Source organism: Dendrobates tinctorius, unplaced genomic scaffold (assembly GCF_039654945.1).
Source record: "Dendrobates tinctorius isolate UK_male_01 unplaced genomic scaffold, ASM3965494v1 ptg000192l, whole genome shotgun sequence".
NCBI classification, from domain to species: Eukaryota; Metazoa; Chordata; class Amphibia; order Anura; family Dendrobatidae; genus Dendrobates; species Dendrobates tinctorius.
This window is the reverse complement of record NW_027361859.1, coordinates 6,535,518-6,554,535: the sequence shown is the minus strand read 5'-3', so window position 1 is coordinate 6,554,535 and position 19,018 is coordinate 6,535,518. Positions and strand designations below refer to the sequence as shown.

The 19,018-nt window shown below is 41.7% G+C and overlaps 1 protein-coding gene across 1 annotated transcript in view; it reads right to left on the bottom strand.

Moving 5' to 3' along the window:
• Positions 1-210: 210 nt before the first annotated feature.
• LOC141055955 (uncharacterized) overlaps positions 211-19,018 on the bottom strand; it is a 134,184-nt gene continuing 115,376 nt past the window's right edge. Inside the window, exons 18-22 of the mRNA XM_073552651.1 lie at positions 8,781-8,954; positions 8,575-8,698; positions 8,394-8,491; positions 7,652-7,742; positions 211-2,075 (exon numbers count right to left, since the gene is read on the bottom strand). Of these exons, the coding sequence (XP_073408752.1) occupies positions 997-2,075; positions 7,652-7,742; positions 8,394-8,491; positions 8,575-8,698; positions 8,781-8,954 (1,566 nt within the window). The 3' untranslated portion in view covers positions 211-996. The remainder of the gene's footprint in view (positions 2,076-7,651; positions 7,743-8,393; positions 8,492-8,574; positions 8,699-8,780; positions 8,955-19,018) is intronic.

The following is a 19,018-nucleotide window of genomic DNA, read 5'->3' as shown; positions in this document are numbered from 1 at the left end:
GTTGCCGGCTCTGCAGTGACTGTTCAGGCGAGGACACGTACTAACTACATCACTGTGCCCTCTGACCTGAAAGTCACTGCCAGAGGATGGAAGACAGCAGAGCAGCGACTTGGAACGCGGACAGGTGGATATTGCAAGTGCCGGGAGTCTGAGCTAGCGGCGACACCGGCACCTGACCCCATAGCGCGCCGGTGTCCCCGCCAGCTCTGGACACCAGGCACTTCTCCCGCTGCCAACGACGACCGACGGCTCTATCATCAGCAAGCGGGACACTAAGAGGCTGCAGGGGACCGCAGGCATCTACCGGAGACAACGGGGACCTCCTCCCTGCATCGGAAAAATGTAAGTTAGAACCGTGACTCGTGTATAAACCGAGGGAGGTCTTTTTCAGCCCAAAAAGGGGCTGAAGAACTCAGCTTATACATGTGTATATACGGTACTTATTTTCCACCATACTTTGCAACATAAATCTTGCCTAATCAGACAAGGTGATTTTCTGGATTTGTTTTCTCATTTTGACTCTCATAGTTGTGGTCTACCAATGATGTCAATTACAGGCCTCTCTCATCTTTTTAAATGAGAGAACTTGCACAATTGGTGGCTGACTAAATATTTTTTTCCCCCCACTGGATAATATTCATTATGTAAACTAGGGGGCAGGTCACTGAGGGATTAGTGACCCATCAGCAGTCTTTATTACGAATAGCTAATCAGAGCACCACGTGAAGATCCCCCCACAGGCTGGCCAAGAACACAAGCATATAATTAACTCAAAACTGAAAATAAAGATTAAACAACAACCGCAAGACGGATTTCATCAATCAAGATATCATTTTAATCAGTATTAACGGCGCCAACCTGATACTGTGTAGGTTACTGTGCACAATCCTGCTGACAGGTTCCCTTTAAAGCACCATATCTGTCCATGGAACAATAAAATGACTTGTACCATTGGTGATCTGCTTTTTAAGAACAACATTTCACACATTCAAAACATTAAAATTGCTTCTCCTCTATGTGACTTCTCTGATGTGTAACAAGATTTGATTTCTGGCTGAAACATTTCCCACACTCTAAACATAAAAATGGCTTCTGCTCTGTGTGACTTCTCTGATGTCTTACAAAATTTGCTTTTTTGGTAAAACATTTCCCACATTCAGAACATGAATATGGCTTGTCATCTGCGTGACTTCTCTGATGTCTAACAAGATTTGATCTCTTGGTAAAACATTTTCCACAATCTGGACATGAAAATGGTCTCTCCTTTATGTGAATTATCTGATGTTTAAGAAGATTTGATTTTTGGCTAAAACATTTTATACATTCTGAACATGAATATGGCTTCTCTCCTGTGTGAATTTTCTGATGAGTAAAAAGATTTGATTTCTGGCTAAAACATTTCCCACATTCTAAACAAGAAAATGGCTTCTCCCCTGTGTGAACTCTTTGATGTATAACAAGATCTGATTTCTTGGTAAAACATTTCCCACAATCTGAACATGAATGTGGCTTCTCCCCTGTGGGGGCTTTTTGATGGTCAACACGATTTGATTTAAAGCTAAAAAATTTCTCACATTCTAAACAGGAGTATGGTTTGTCCTCTGTGTGAGTTCTTTGATGAGCAACTAAAGCTGATTTCTGGCTAGAACTATTCCAATTTTCGGAACATGAAAATGGCTTTTCCCCTGCGTGATCTTTATGTTGTTTAACAAAATTTGAATTCTGGCTAAAACGTTTGTCACATTCCAAGCTTGAAAATGTTTTTTCCCCCGTGTGAATTCTGCAATGTGCAGCCAGATCCGATTCAATGGTAAAGAATGCCTCACATTCTGAACAGGAATAAGGTCTTTCCCCAGTGAGAACTTTTTGATGGTCAACAAAATTTGATTTCTTGGTGTTTTGTTGTTTACCAATCTCCAATGAATCAGATGAAGGACTTTGTATAAAAGGATATGGACATTGATCTTTGTTGAGAAAGGTTAAAGGTATGTCTGGGGTACAGACAGGATCTTCATTTGTATCTTGTATGACATTACAATCATCTGCTTCAACATCTGAGTTTCTGGTAAAATTATCTGCCAAAAATAAACCCAAATGGACAATGTTTGAATTTAAATACCTTACATTTCATTGTTTTTTTTAAACCATTTTCACTTTTTATTCAAAATTAAAAGTCATGCATTAAAATGTATTATGCAAAACATTTAGTAAGTTGTGGAACAAAGGCTGCAAAGTAAAAAAATCACTTTCTTTTTTGTTAAAAATAAAGCAATGAACAAAAGAAAAATGCAAAGCATCTACCAGTAAATATTTCGAGTGACCATCCTTTATCTTCAAAATGGTATCAAAGCATCAATTCTTTTAGGTACACTTCAAATTAATTTTTGAAAGAACACAGCAGGGATCAAATGTAAATGTAGGCTTCCACAAATCCTTCTATCTGTTCCTCCAAGGCAGACTTGATGTTGAGTTCAAGTGCCTTGTAGGGGCTTTACCATCACTTCCAGGACTCATTGTTTGTCTTTATGGTGAAGATAGTTCTCAATAACATTCGATGAATGTTTGAGGTCTTTGTCCTGGTGCAGAATAAATTGGATCCAATCATATGCCTCCCTGATGATATCACATGATAGATAAGGATCTGCCTGTATTTGTCATCATTAAGAATGCTAAGAAATTGGAAATGTTGAGGACTGTAGATGCATTGGTTAACCAAGGAATCTTACTGCAGCAGGTGAAAGATACATCATGCTTACTTCCCTTCAAAATCAGATGTCCAACAGTGACATCAGCTCAGAACTGACAGCAACCAGAGGAACCAGCTTCACTCATCTACTGTTCAGAGAAGTCTGGAAATCAGTAGTTGTCCCTGAAAAATTACTGTGAAAAACCACACCTTCAACATGGAAACAATGTGAAATGAATCAACTATGCCAAAAAAAAAAAAGGAAGTGAGGTACAGGAAAAAGGCAGCAAGTGCTCTGCTTTGGACTGATAAAGAGGTTTGGCTTTAACAGATATCAATTGTTTGTGGAAGGGCTGGTGAGAGGTACAATAATGACTGTCTGCAGGAACAGTGAAGCATGGTGGAAGGTCTTGCAAGTTTGTCCTTAGTACTGAGAAATACAAACAGATATTATCCATCATGCAATACCATTAGGGAAGCATCTGATTGGCTCCAAATTTTTTCTGTTGCAGGGCAATGACCAAAGACATTCAGCCAATGTCATTAAGAATAATATTCAGTGCAAAGAAGGATTACAAGTCCTGAGTGTGATAATAAAGAAGCGGACCCGGAATCTTGTAAAATTAAATCAATGGACATACAGGATAGATCCAGGCAGTATGCTATTCATTTGCAAAGACTTCCAGATACGGTCAAGAGCTATTGGTCAACTATGTATGGAAGCTTATGGTGGCCACCTTCACAGATGCAATTAAAATGGATCTCTATAGTAGACGGTGCCCACAAACGTAGAAAAATCAAGTGTCTGTAAAAGCTGCAAGGTATGCTACAATTGTACCCAAAAGTTTTTAGACGGACACAAATTTTGGTTTTCACAAAGTTTGGTGCTTCAGTGTTTTTCGATCTTTTAGTCAGATGTTTTTGTTGTTACTGAAGTACTATTAGCATTATCTAAGTATTTATACTTTTATTGGCATTCATCACGTTTATGCAGAAACTCAAGGTTTACCGAATGTACCATTATTTTTCAAGATTTGCTCTTTCAGATAGATATCAGCCTCTGGGCAAAATCCTGACTGATGGCAACTCATTCTTGCTTAATCAGTAATTGACCTTTATCAAAATTTATGTGCTTTTGTTTATCCACTCACTTTTTTCCCACTGTTTCTCAATGGGATTGAGATATGGGGAGTTTACTGGTCATGGACTCACTGCTTTGTTCACCAAGTCACTTAGTTATCACTTTTGCGTTGTAACATATTCTCTATCATACCGGAAAAAACATCATCACAACATGACTCCTGGATTGTTGGGAGAAGTTGCTCTTTTAAGGAGGTTTAGATTTACTGATGGAAGTAGTTCTAAGCAAACTAGCGAGTGAGCCCCCTCCTTTGGATGGTCGCAGGATACTTTACTGTTGCATGTCGCGTGACTCACCTTTTTTATTCCAGAAATTCATTTTTCCAGATGACCCAAACAGTTTGAAAGGGGCTTAATCAGAATAAAAAAAAACAAACCCCAGTCCTCTTCCATCTAATTGCTGATTTTCCTGTAGAATGTTAGTCTGTCCCTTATATTTTTCTTTGCGACAAGTGGCTTCTTTGCTACTCTTCTAGACATCTTTTAAGAGCCTTCACCTCACTGTGCATTTAGATGCACTGACAACTGCCTGCTCCCATTCCTGAGCAAGATTTGCACTGGTTTTAAAGAAAATTCAGCTATGGGATTGTTTCAAGAAATGGTCCCAGTACTTGCTAGAGTTTCTGAGACAGCTGATGCCTTTTTTTTTTTTACAGCAACTGCATCTTTCTGTTTGATGTTCTTGATGATCCAATAAATTTACACGCAGCAAGGTCCTTAGGGTACCGTTACACATAGTGATGCACAGCGATCCCGACAACGATATGGATCGCTGGTGCATCGCTAAGTGGTCGCTAGTGAGCTGCCACACAGGCAGATCTCACCAGCGACATCGCTGGGGTCGGGGGTCGCTACTTACCTGTCAGACGCGGCGATCCTGACTTCCTCCCGCACGCGTCCATGCCTCGCTCGTCGGCGCCACAGGAAGCCCAGCAGGAAGCGCCCGACGAGAAATGATCCAGGACCTTCTCGCGTGACCAACGATGAGCAGCGGGGGAGCCGGTCGGAGGTAAGTATCACATGCAGCGATATCGCTAGCAATATCGCTGCAACGTCACAAAATCGGTGACGTTACAGCGATATTGCTAGCGATATCGCCGTGTGTAACGGGGGCTTTACTGGTAAAGCTGTTTTGATGCAAAGCAATGATGACTGGACATGTTTCCTTTGCGTTAACTATGGTTAACAGAAGGGGACAATGATTTCAAGTCACAAGCACCCTTTTAAAGCAACCAGTCTGCTCTAATAATTAAATCAGCCTGACAGAGTGATATCAGCTGCCTTGTTCTTGATAACACTTGCTTCTGAGCCAAGAACAAGATCAATGAAATTATGTAAGCAGGTCAATTTGTGGCAGAGTTGAAATTTAGTGTAAATGGGCTTTTTGTAAGTTAGTTTTCATGGTATGTGATGACTTTGCAATTTTTTGCAATTAATCTGGTGACTTTTCTCAACAATCTAGAGTTAAAAGCAAATTGACACTATAGAACCTGAAGCTGCAAATGTTTGTGAAAATCAAAATTTGTGTCAATCTCAAAACATTTTGCCATAAATTTATAAGGAGAATTCACTTATTTCAAAGTAATGTGCCTGCTGGACTCCCAGGGATGCTAGACAGAGAATTATCTTCCTCCATATAAAAAAATAAGTTTGTGAGAGCTAACCACAGACGAATGGATTTCCAGGGGTCCAGCTCTCAGTAAAGCATAAACTGCTCCTGGAGACATTGGTTTTCAAAAAAACAGAAAACCTCTTTAAAGAGCCCAGAGGACACTTTAAAAAGAGAAAAGATGAATCATTCTAAACAACTCTTCTCTCCTATTTTCAGGAAATTTGAGGAAGAAGGTTATGTTTCTTTTATAGCTCTTTCCCTGGGGAGATAGCAGAGCATAATAAGGGATATTAAATTTGTGTAGAATAACTTCTCTGCTAATCGAATGTCACAATTTTAAAATTTTCCAATTTTTGGTTCCTTGAAAGTAAGGCAAAACTCTTCCAAGGTGGGTGACAACAGTTTCTCAGTCAAATGGACAGAGTCGCTAGTCTTAAAGGACATTCCTTAACAGGAGGTTTTCATCCCCCCATGTTGGGGATATTTTTCTTTTCCCTAACATTTCTACTTACTTTATTTACCAAATTGCCTTCAGTTGTCACTTCTTAGAAACAAATTAATAGGATGGCTCTGAAAATATTGTCACTTAATGACAATGGGTTGAACATAGCATCGAAAAGTTTCCTTGCGTTGCCGTTGGTGGCTCAAACAAGAGCTAATATTGTCTCTATTGAGTAAAAATAATCATAGCTTCTCTGACAAATATTTCTTGCAGACCTACTTTGCTAATAGCGAGTCAAAAAAGACTGGAGTTTGAATTGCTATAAAAAATGTGATATCTTTATCCTGACTATAGCTTGTGAGTATCCCTATGGGAAGGTATATGTTTCTCAGATGACTTACTGAGGGACTTTACATCAGTATTTTCAACAACTCCAAATATTTGCAATTATAGAGAGGAGAGAATGGATTTTCAGAACGCTGGTCCAGCAGCCAAACACAGCTGATGAAAGAGTTGTGAACCAAATTTTGGCATCCCCAGCATCTCTTCTGATTAGCAGTCCCAGCTCGAAATCATGAGTGTGTCATGTCACAATGATGACATCAGAATGGCCTTCAAATCAGAAGAGGAGATGTGAATTAAGACCGGTAGGAGCAATTCGTATGGCTCCATTCCGACAGCCATTAAATACCGACGTGACCGCTTGACTAGGATCTTGTGAATCTTTTCTCTCATCTTTAGTCAATTATCATTTCTTTATTCATTCTCTGATCAAGATTCTACTGCTAGATGAGTAAGTTGTGTAATTCTAAGGCAAATTACCACAAGCTACCATATAGAGATGGGAAAATGTTGAACGATCTTTTGAGGAATAGGAAGCCAAAATATAATACCCGATACATTACAACTTCATTTGTCTAATTTGGAGGATGATTCTCAGCTTTCACTCTAGCCATCTAGTTTGTTACGTGTGTGACAGAGTCACTGGTGAAGTGATGGAGGGGAGATATGTGGCACTGCGCATGATGGCGCAAGTGATGTAAAACCAGAATCGTTTCCTCCACAACACTATGTGTTGGGTCGTTTTATTAGAAGTAATATTATGGGCTGGTTTTAGTGGACCTCCATAGAGCGGGAGGGAGGGGGTCCACGTATCTCCCCTGCAGTGTCCTTACAGGACCTGTGTGATGTCAGGATCATGTGATCAGTCACAATGATGGAGAGTCACATGGTCTGGCTTTAAATAGCTGAGCTCCAGGGTTAGATGGCTGTTGAGGGCTTGGAAAGGGAGACTCCAGGAGAGTGTTTGTGCACAAAGTGTATGTGTAAGGACATTGTTCACCCTGAGTGGGCTGACCCCCACTAGTGCAAGGACTGCACGAAGTGCTATCGGTTTGTTTTGCTCTTTTGCCCAAAGGACCGTATTTATTTTTGTGTTTAAGACCTTGGTTTATGCTGTACTAATAAACCAAGTAAATCTTAAAGGCGCAGTGTTCCATTGACTACCTCCATGTGCAGCCGAGTGAGTGGATCTACCACATGTGTTAATGATGATCTGGTATCTAAGACTCTTACCTCCAAGACCTTCGTGACCAGCATTCCCAATAATAATCATAATAATAATCACAATGACCTTTTCCATGCATGTTATCTTCATTCATGCCATGTTAGAACAGAGTAACGCAATATAATAAAAGCAAATGATTGCCAAATCTAAAAACTGGATTCCTCAACAGTGTGACAGCTGAGGGTGCAGAAATAGACTACTCACCTTGTTGGTTATCTGTAGGAATCTCCTCATTATACAGCTCATCACCCCTCACATATGTCCCCGTAGAACTAATATGGGTCAGATCTTCACCCTGAGACAAATATTGTAAAAGTCACAGACAGATGGAGAAGTCATGTAAAATGTTTTAAATTAATAAAAAAAAAAAAAGATTCTGCCATATTTTGGGTGGTTTCATTATTTAGATATTCACTGTGCAGTAAAGCATGACATGATAACTTTATTCTCCTGGTCATATTGCATTTTGTCATCATGTCCTGAAAGCGGTAAATTTTCTTTTTTTTGTGTGAGATGAATATTTTTTTTTTGTTTTTTTTAGGACTAGGTTTAAAATTTATTGTATCCACTTTGTGGAAGATATCACTTTTCAACACCTTTTTGTTCCATTTTTTAGGAAGAAGAGGTGACTAAAATCTCAAAAATCATCAATGTGTCTTTTTAATACTAGAACATTTCTTCTGAATCTATGAATGTTAAATCAATTGTCAATGCGAAACTCCTCTATTGAAGCATTCTGACCTTTATAACTAATTAGATGTCACAGTCATTATTGACAATAGCATATAAGGGGGTAATGTTGTTTCGAGGAATGAGATATTGATGACCTAACCTAAGGATAGGTCATCAACACCATACCAGTAAAGATTCAAATACAGAGTTTAATAATCAAAAGACCGTCACATACGTCTACACGTCATAGGGGAGATTTCATAACAACTTCTACCTGATCATCCTGAGGAACATTGGGATCTTCTTGTTTACAGTCCTGTGGAAGAAGAGGACGAGGACATCTCTCTGCTGTTGTCTTCTTATTGGATAGAACTGGAGGCAACACATACAGGGACTGAATTCATTCTTTACATACACATAATTATAGGCCATGTGTATTTGGTCCTGTCTATTACCTGGTGATGTGAGGGGCTGGGGAACCTCCATCATGACATCTTCATACACATCTTTATGTCCTTCTAAATACTCCCACTCCTCCATGGAGAAATAGACGGTGACATCCTGACACCTTATAGGAACCTGACACATACAATGATACTGTCATCCCCCGATCCCTTCATAGCGTTACTGTATAATATCCCAGCATTCCCAGCAGTGTCACCTCTCCAGTCAGCAGCTCAATCATCTTGTATGTGAGTTCTAGGATCTTCTGGTTATTGATGTCCTCATGTATCAGGGGGTGAGGTGGAGGCCCCGTGATTGGGCTCAGGGGTCTTCCCCATCCCTCAGACACAGGGTCCTGACAACGCTCACTAGAGGTCTTCTTCACTACTGTGTAATCCTGGTTATGGAGAGACACAATAAGAAATTTCACTATAGACAATAACCGAGCCTCTCACCTCTGTAGTTATGTCTGTCGAAATTCAAATTCAGCACATCATTCGTATTTAACAAGAAAGTTAGATTTACATCAAAGTTATGTGATGCAAATTGAATGATTATTATGGTCTCTCCAGAATTCAGCACAGAATAAATGTAACATAAGATGTGAAAAAAAAAATTTAATACCTCAAAGCCCACCTGTTCTGCCACATTTGCAGCCCTCTGTACATTCCTCCATGCCTCTTATTTTTTCTTCCCTCAATGCACGCATCCTACATTCACCTGTTTAACTTAGTAGGTCTCTAATGTTACTGTATGGTCTACCGTCTGATGCAGGTAGTACCGCCACAACGTTATGACGTGCGTTACCTTACATGTGGTGAGAGCAGGCAAAAATGAGAGGCGATGAGGCCTAGATAGTGGGCTGCGAGAGTGGCAGAACAGATGGGCAGTATTAATTCTATTTTTGCCAGCTGGGCATGATTTTGCTGCATTTGCATGAAGCATAAAATTCGAGGAGAATTCTATATCTGCTTCATAAAATTTACTAAATCACCTGTTATTCCCATAGATAAGAATGATGTAATGTGACGTCATCAGAATCTCTCACCTCTCCAGTAAGCCGGAAGAGGATCTCCAGGGTCAGGTGTAATATCTTCTCCGCCATCTTGTCCCTGTCCCTATCCATCCTTGATGGGTCAATCAGGAAAATTCTCTTAAATAGAAAATATCACCCGAGAGGATCTGATATTGTAGGGACCTGTGAGGAAGATGAGCCAATGTACCATCTTAACGAATAATAATAAAGTAAAGTAAGAATACAGTGCTCAGCAAAACCGAACAAAATGTTAAGAATTATAGACCGCTTTTGAAACAATGACATTAAATTATGGCAAATTATTTGCTTTATGCATTGAAAAAAAATTCTAACCATATTTGAGAATACAGACCGAGTTTGTTTTAATCCTGGGAGAGAAGCTAGGGGCAGCACTATGAAAATCCTCTTGTTAGACTGATATTCCTAATTGTTCGCGTGAGTTTTACCTGCGGCAGGGAGTTGTGGAAATGCTGCGGATAATTCCGCAGCATTTCTGCAACGTGGGCACATAGCTGGTAATTAACAGAACTTTATTAATGTTTGGCTTCTCCAGGGATTTTTTCGAGCAAAATAATAGCCCTTTGTTATATTCCCCTTCAGTTAGAATTAAAATTAACAGCATTCTTCCACAGCTTTAGAAAGTGCCCAAATTATCAGAGGGTCTAGCATTTAAACCTGGTAGTTAGACAGGGCAGGAGACAGGTACACTATGCAAGATACTCAAAGAAACTTGCTTCCAGTTCACTTTAGCTACAAACTTTTTTTCCATGATTAGTTATGTCATACGTGTCTGAGCTGCTATTTTCTTCCAAATGTACCACTCTTCACATATTCAGTGCACTCTATCCAGGTCAGCCGCGCTCTCTTCTCCCATATACAGATTCCATGCTCTATTCACATCCCTAAAATACTCAAAACCATCCATTCCCACATTACAATGCTGTAGATGCTATTACAAATCCCTGAACCATCTGCTCTCTGTCACTTCTCCTTTTACTAACTGCAGGAGGCATCTCCCTTAACTCTGACCACTTTGAACTGATAAATTTAACTTCTTTTCTGCAGCACAGAAACACGGCTTATGTTATTAGCATTCATGGAAAGCCTTCTCCTGTCTACGTCAACTGTGGCCTATGAATCTCTCAGTCAGTGTGTAACAAACTCCCCTACATTCCCATCTTCTTCCTTTTACATATCAAAGAAACTTGCTTCCAGTTTACTTTAGCTACAAATTGTTTTTTCCATGATTATTTGTCAAATTTTTTACCTGCTATTTCTTTCAAAATCCACCACCTTTTCACACATTCAGTGCACTCTATCCATATCAGCCCCTCTCCTCTCCCATATACACACAGAAACCTTGCTTATCTTATTAACATTCATTGCAGTCCTTTTCCTTCTGCTTCAACTGAGGCCTCTGAATACACTGTGTGCAGAATTATTAGGCAAATGAGTATTTTTATCACATCATCTTTTTTACACATGTTGTCCTACTACAAGCTGTATAGGCTTGAGAGCCAACTGCCAATTATGTAAATCAGGTGATTTGCATCTCTGTATCGAGGAGGGGTGTGGTCTAATGACATCAACACCCTATATAAGGTGTGCTTAATTATTAAGCAACTTCCTTTCCTTTGGTAAAGTGGGTCTGAAGAGAGATTTGACGGACTCTGAAAAGTCAAAAATTGTGAGATGTCTAGCAGAGGGATGCAGCAGTCTTGAAATTGCCAAACTTCTGAAGCGTGATCACCGAACAATCAAGCGTTTCATGGCAAATATCCAACAGGGTCGCAAGAAGCGTGTTGATGAAAAAAAAAGGCGCAAAATAACTGCCCATGAATTGAGGAAAATCAAGCGTCTAGCTGCCAAGATGCCATTTGCCACCAGTTTTGCCATATTTCAGAGCTGCAACGTTACTGGAGTATCAAAAAGCACAAGGTGTGCCATACTCAGGGACATGGCCAAGCTAAGGAAGGCTGGACAACGACCACCTTTGAACAAGAAACATAAGATAAAACGTCAAGACTGGGCCAAGAAATATCTTAAGATTGATTTTTCTAAGGCGTTATGGACTGATGAAATGAGAGTGACTCTTGATGGGCCAAATGAATGGGCCCGAGGCTTGATCAGTAAAGGGCAGAGAGCTCCACTCCGACTCAGACACCAGCAAGGTGGAGGTGGGGTACTGGTATGGGCTGGTATCATCAAAGATGAACTTGTGGGACCTTTTCGGATTGAGGATGGAGTGAAGCTCAACTCCCAGACCTACTGCCAGTTTCTGGAAGACACCTTCTTCAAGCAGTGGTACAGGAAGAAGTCAGTATCGTTCAAGAAAAACATGATTTTCATGCAGGACAATGCTCCGTCACATGCATCCAAATACTCCACAGCGTGGCAGGCCAGTAAAGGTCTAAAAGAAGAAAAAATAATGACATGGCCCCCTTGATCACCTGACCTGAACCCCATAGAGAACCTGTGGTCCCTCATAAAATGTGAGATCTACAGGGAGGGAAAACAGTACACCTCTCAGAACAGTGTCTGGGAGGCTGTGGTGGTAGCTGCTGCACGGAATGTTGATAGTAAACAGATCAAGCATGGATGGAAGGCTTTTGAGTGTCATCATAAACAAAAGGTGGCTATATTGGTCTCCGATTTTTTTTTTGTTTTTGAATGTCAGAAATGTTTATTTCTAAATTTTGTGTTGTTATATTGGTTTACCTTGTGAAAATTAACAAGTGAGATGGGTATATATATATATATATATATATATATATATATATATAGTTTTTATTAAGTTGTCTAATAAATCTGCACAGTAATAGTTACCTGCACAAACAGATATCCTCCAACTTCCAAAAATATTAAGCTTTGATATTTATGAGTCTTTTGGGTTGATTGAGAACATAGTTGTTGTTCAATAATAAAAAGAATCTTCTCAAACACAACTTGCCTAATAATTCTGCACACCGTGTATCTCAGCCTGTGTGTAACAAAATCCAATAATTTCCCAATTTCTTCATTTCCATTTCTATAAATCTTCTGGATCTTATTAAAACTCGACTATACAGTCAAACATCACTTCTGCTTCAGCTCTCTTGTATGGTGGCTTAGAGATTTTTTTCCCCTCAAACACCCAGATATGAGAAAAGACTGTGTGAATATTTTCGCCTTCTTTCTTCAAAATATGCCTTCCATATTATATCCCCCCGGAACCTCCCTTATGTACCCCTCTTTTAAGTTCACACAGTCAGGTGGTGTTTGTGTACCACCCTCAGACAAAACACAACCAGTTCCTGCTTCAGTCGGCAACATGATTTCTGAACTTGATACCTGTGACATTTCCACTGTCATCATGGGGGACTTTAAAGGGAACCTGTCAACTGTTTTGGCAGCTATAAGATGCAACCACTGCCTTTCAGGGCTTATCTACAGCACATTCTATAATGCTGTAGATAAGCCCCCGGTCCGACCTGCAAAATAAGAAAAATAAGTTTTCCTATACTTACCCGGGGGGGCGTGGTCCGGTCCGATGGGTGTCGTAGGTCTGGGTCCGGCGCTTCCCATCGTCTTGCGATACTGCCTTCCTGCTTCATCGCTCCTGGCAGTGCACTTCTGCGTAGGCATACTTCTTTGCCCTGTGGAGGGCAGAGCAAAGTACTGCATTGCGCAAGCGCTGGGCCTCTCTGACCTTTCCCACCACCTGGAGTCAGAGGGAGTTGACACAACAGCAGAGGAGGCAGAAGCCTGTGATCCAGATCTGGCAGATTACCCTGAACCATCAGGGCCTGAACCAAGGACACTGTGACGCTAGTCACTTCTCACAGCGAAGTCATGAGACAGAGGTCAGAAGCCAGGAGGGTACGTAATAAACAGTAGGAAGAGACAAAAGCGTAGTCAGGTAAGGTTCCGAGGTCAGAGTACTGGGAGGATTACGGATCAGAGCTGAAGGGGTTAAACAGGCGGATGGTCAGAACAAAGTCCAAAGTCAGGCAACAGATCAAGCATCTATAACTCAAGGCACAGGGAGCACGGAGCACAAACCTCACAAGATGAATGTACGTCTGGCAGTGGTATGGAAGTTGCTCAGATAAGTAGGCATGGCCATTACCCGGGATAGTGAACTGTTGTGAGTTCATTTTCCCCTTCACTACTGAGGCCCGAGGAACTCCCTCTTCTGGTAAAGAAAGGTAGTGAGCCTGATTATCAAACACCTGAGCCTAATGATGATGACTGGCTGAGTGGAGTTACTGACTGGATATAAGGCTGCCAACGCCCTTCTGCCCTGCGGGTGATTTCTCTGTGGGATCCTTGGAGACCAGTCTGAATTCATGCTCTTCTAAAGCTAAGTTTTCTGCTCGGCTTTTTGCATTTGTGCTTTGACTTTGTTTTGCTTTGTTTTTCTGGATTTCTGCCATTCCCTGCTGGGGTGAGCCGAATTCCTTTAGCTCTGTCTTCTGAAAATACCTGAGTGCTGATTTAGTTTTTGAAGCCTAGCTGCTTCAGGGTCTTTTTCCATATCAGCTTGTTGGCTTATGTCTTTGATAGGGTTTTGGCAGATTGCAGACAGCAACCTTCCTTTCCTGTTCTGTTTAGTTAGCTTGGACCCCATCGTTTGCTCAGCCTGTGTGAGTGTTTTTTCATCTTGTTTCACCGTCATTATATGTTGGGGGCTGCCTTTTACTTTGGGGTCTGCTCTGGGGCAGTTTAAATTTCCTTTTCTGTCTTTAGGCTATTTAGCTCTCCGGCTGTGATCGAGGGGTCTAGGGCACCGTAGGAACCCCCCACGGCTACTGCTAGTTGTGTTGATAGGTTCAGGGGTCTGCAATCTGATAGTTGCCAACTTCTCTGGTTTTCTGGACGTAGCTTCTATTTTTGTGTCTGCCTCCTACGGTGACTCAATCATAACAGAATCACCCGCCATACCGCAGATCCTAGGGTACTCTATAGCAGGAAAGAATTTAAAAAAAAAAAAGTGTGTATATTTTTTCCTCTATATCTCTGAGGCCGTAGGGGGAAATTTTTTTTCTCTCAATGGAGATAAAGCAATTGTCTGATCGTGTGGAGCAGCTCGCTGCAGAAGTGCGGGGAATTTCCGCCTACCTTGCTCATTCACATGCTGCTGAACCAAAGATTCCTACACCTGATGTATTTTTTTGGGGATCGGTCTAAATTTTTGAATTTCAAAAATAATTGTAAATTATTTTTTGCCTTGAAGCCTAACTCGTCAGGGAGCTCCGCGCAGCAGGTTAAAATTGTCATCTCTTTGCTGCGTGGCGATCCCCAGGATTGGGCGTTTTCTTTGAAACCAGATGATCCTATTCTGACTAATGTGAACGCATTTTTTCAGGCCTTGGGGTTGTTGTATGACGAACCTAATGCCATTGATCAGGCTGAAAAGACCCTGCTGGCATTGAACCAGGGTCGTGATTCTGCAGAATTGTACTGTCAAAAATTCCGAAAGTGGGCAGTACTTACTACCTGGAATGATAATGCCTTGGCTGCTCTCTTTCGGAAGGGGTTGTCAGAAGCCGTAAAAGATACTATGGTGGGATTTCCTGTTCCCTCTGGTCTTGACGATTCTATGTCATTAGTCATTCAGGTTGATCGGCGTTTGCACGAACGCAAAGCTGCACGAGAGGTGTTACCACCTGTTGAACAAATGTCTGAACCTATGCAATGTGATAGAGTTTTGTCCAGAGAGCAGCATCAGGAGTTCAGAAGGAGTAATAAGTTGTGTTTTTTCTGTGGAGATGCCTTTTTTCTGTCTGTCCTAAACGAGAGAAAAGCTTTGCACACACGTTTTCTGTTGGTGGTGTTCAACCTAAGTTTCTTCTGGCTATTACGCTGATCTGCTCCCTGTCCACATTTTCCGCCAAGGCTTTAGTGGATTCGGGAGCAGCCCTAAACCTAATGGACTTGGATTTTGCTAAACGTTGTGGATTTCCGATGACACCTTTGCAGACGCCTATCCCTTTGAGGGGGATTGATGCTACTCCTTTGGCTAAAAATAAACCTCAGTTTTGGACCCAGGTGGTAATGCGGGTCGCCCCAGACCATCAAGAAAATTGCAGATTTTTGGTGTTGCATAATCTGCATGATACTATTGTTCTGGGGTTTCCCTGGTTACAAATTCATAATCCAGTTTTGGATTGGAAATCTGTGTCTGTGGCGAGTTGGGGTTGTCGGTGTGCCTTTAGTGAGGCTCCGGTGTTTTCCACCTCTCCTCAGTCGCATGATGTTCCTGATTATTTGGCGGACTTTTATGATGTATTTAGTGAGAATGAATCTGCGTCTCTGCCTCCTCATAGGAGTTATAACTGTGCAATTGAACTGAGCCCGGGGTGTAAATTTCCCAAGGGTCGGCTCTTTAATTTATCTGTACCCGAGCACGAGGCTATGCGATCCTATATTAAGGAGGCGTTGGAGAAGGGTCATATTAGACCATCCTCGTCACCCTTAGGTGCCGGTTTTTTTTTTTGTAGCCAAAAAGGATGGATCATTAAGACCTTGTATTGATTATCGTGCCCTCAACAAAATTACTGTTAAATATCAGTAGCCGTTACCCCTGATTTCTGATCTATTCTCCAGAGTTAAAGGTGCTTGCTGGTTTACCAAGCTTGACCTCAGGGGGGGCGTATAATCTTATTCGCATTAAGCATGGGGATGAATGGAAGACGGCGTTTAATACTCCGGAGGGACATTTTGAGTACCTGGTGATGCCTTTTGGGCTCACTAATGCCCCTTCTGTCTTCCAGTGCTTCATGAACGATATTTTCCGAGATTTTGTCGATAAATTTTTGATTATCTATCTGGATGATATTTTGATCTTCTCCAAGGATTGGGATTCTCATGTGGAACATGTTCGGACTGTGTTCCGGATCTTGAGGGAGAATTCCCTGTGTGTCAAGGGATCTAAATGCCTTTTTGGAGCACAGAGGATTTCTTTTTTGGGATTTATTTTGTCCCCGTCAACTATTGAAATGGACCCGGCCAAGGTACAGGCCATTTACGATTGGGTTCAGCCCACTTCTTTGAAGGCCCTCCAGAAGTTTTTGGGTTTTGCTAATTTTTATCGGAAATGTATAGCAAAATTTTCTAGTATTGCCAAGCCATTGACTGATTTGACTAAGAAGGGTGCTGATGTGTTAAATTGGTCTCCGGTGGCTGTTTCTTCCTTTCAGGAGCTGAAGCGAAGATTCACCTCCGCCCCGGTTTTGCGGCAACCTGATGTCTCACTTCCGTTCCAGGTAGAGGTGGATGCTTCTGAGATTGGTGCAGGAGCTGTTTTGTCCCAAAAGGATCCTGTAACATCTAAAATGAATCCCTGTGCTTTCTTTTCCTGAAAGTTCTCTCCATCTGAACGTAACTATGATGTGGGGAATCGGGAACTGTTGGCCATGAAATGGGCATTTGAGGAGTGGAGACATTGGTTGGAGGGAGCTAGACATCAAGTCGTGGTCCTCACTGACCACAAGAATTTGATTTACCTAGAGTCAGCTAAGCGCTTGAACCCTAGACAGGCTAGGTGGGCCTTGTTTTTTACACGTTTTGATTTTGTGGTTTCTTTTCTTCCTGGAACTAAGAATGTCAAGGCAGACGCCCTCTCTAGGAGCTTCTTTGCTGATTCTCCTGTGGTGACCAAGCCTGCTACCATCTTAGGCGAAGGGGTAGTTCTTTCTGCCATCTCGCCCGATTTGAGACGTGCTCTGGAAGAGTTCCAGGAGGACAAACCTGAGCGTTGTCCCAGTGGAAAGTTGTATGTTCCTGACCAGTGGAAGAAGAGAGTGATGTCTGAAGTTCATTGCTCTGCTTTGGCTGGTCATCCAGGTATTTTTGGTACTAGAGATCTGGTGAGTCGGTCTTTTTGGTGGCCCTCCTTGTCTTGTGATGTCAGGAATTTTGTGCAGTCCTGTGGGACGTGCTCCCGGTCTAAATCGTGTTCTTGCTCTAGTGGGTTGTTGATGCCTTTGCCTGTCCCCAAGAGGCCATGGACCCATATTTCAATGGATTTCATCTCTGATATGCCTGTCTCTCAAAGGATGACTGTTATTTGGGTGATTTGTGATAGGTTCTCTAAGATGGTTCATCTTGTACCACTCCCTAAGTTGCCGTCTTCCTCTGAGTTGGTGCCCCTGTTTTTGCAACAGGTGGTTCGCTTGCACGGGATTCCTGAGAACATTGTATCTGACAGAGGAGTTCAGTTTGTGTCTAGATTTTGGAGAACTTTCTGTTCCAAGCTGGGAATTCAGTTGTCCTTCTCCTCTGCTTTTCACCCTCAGACCAATGGGCAGACAGAGAGAACAAACCAGACCTTGGAGTCGTATTTGAGATGTTTTATTTCCACTGACCAGGATGCAAACCCTGTCTTATGAGGAAAGGTTGCAGGATTTGGGAATGTTTAGTTTGCAAAAGAGAAGACTGAGAGGAGACTTAATAGCTGTCTACAAATATCTAAAGGGCTGTCACATTGTAGAAGGATCAACTTTATTCTCATTTGCACAAGGAAAGACTAGAAGCAATGGGATGAAACTCAAGGGGAGGAGACACAGATTAGATATTAGAAAAAACTTTTTGACAGTTAGAGTGATCAATGAGTGGAACAGGCTGCCACGAGAAGTGGTGAGTTCTCCTTCAATGGAAGTCTTCAAACAGAGGCTGGACAGACATCTGACTGGGATGATTTAGCGAATCCTGCTTTGAGCAGGGGATTGGACCAGATGGCCCAGGAGGTCCCTTCCAACTCTACGATTCTATGATTCTATGATTGGGTTTCATTTTTGCCCTTGGCCGAATTTGCTTTAAATAATAGAGCTAGTTCTGCCACTTTGATGTCGCCTTTTTTTTGTAACTTTGGGTTTCATCCTCGATTTTCTTCAGGGCAGGTGGAGCCTTCTGCCTGCCCTGGTGTTGACACTGTGGTGGAGAGAATGCACCAGATCTGGGACCAAGTGGTGGATAAGTTCTCTCTCTCCCAGGAAAAGGCCCAGCGGTTTTCCAACCGACATAGGACCATTGGTCCCCAGTTTAAGGTCGGTGATATAGTGTGGTTATCATCAAAAAATATTGCTCTGAAGGTGGCTTCTCCTAAGTTTAAGCCTAGATTTATTGGACCTTACAAGATTTTGGAGATTATTAATCCAGTCTCTTTTCGTTTGGCTCTTCCTGTCACATTTAAAATCCATAATGTGTTCCATAAATCTTTGTTGAAAAGGTTTGTTGAACCTGTAGTTCCTGGGGTGGCACCTCCAGACCCTGTATTGGTTGAAGGTAACATGGAATATGAGGTAGAGAAAGTACTGGATTCCCGTCTGGCTAGACGGAGACTCCAGTATTTGGTTAAGTGGAAGGGTTATGGTCAGGAGGATAATTCCTGGGTCTCTGCCTCTGATATTCATGCCAAAAGATTGGTGCGTGCCTTT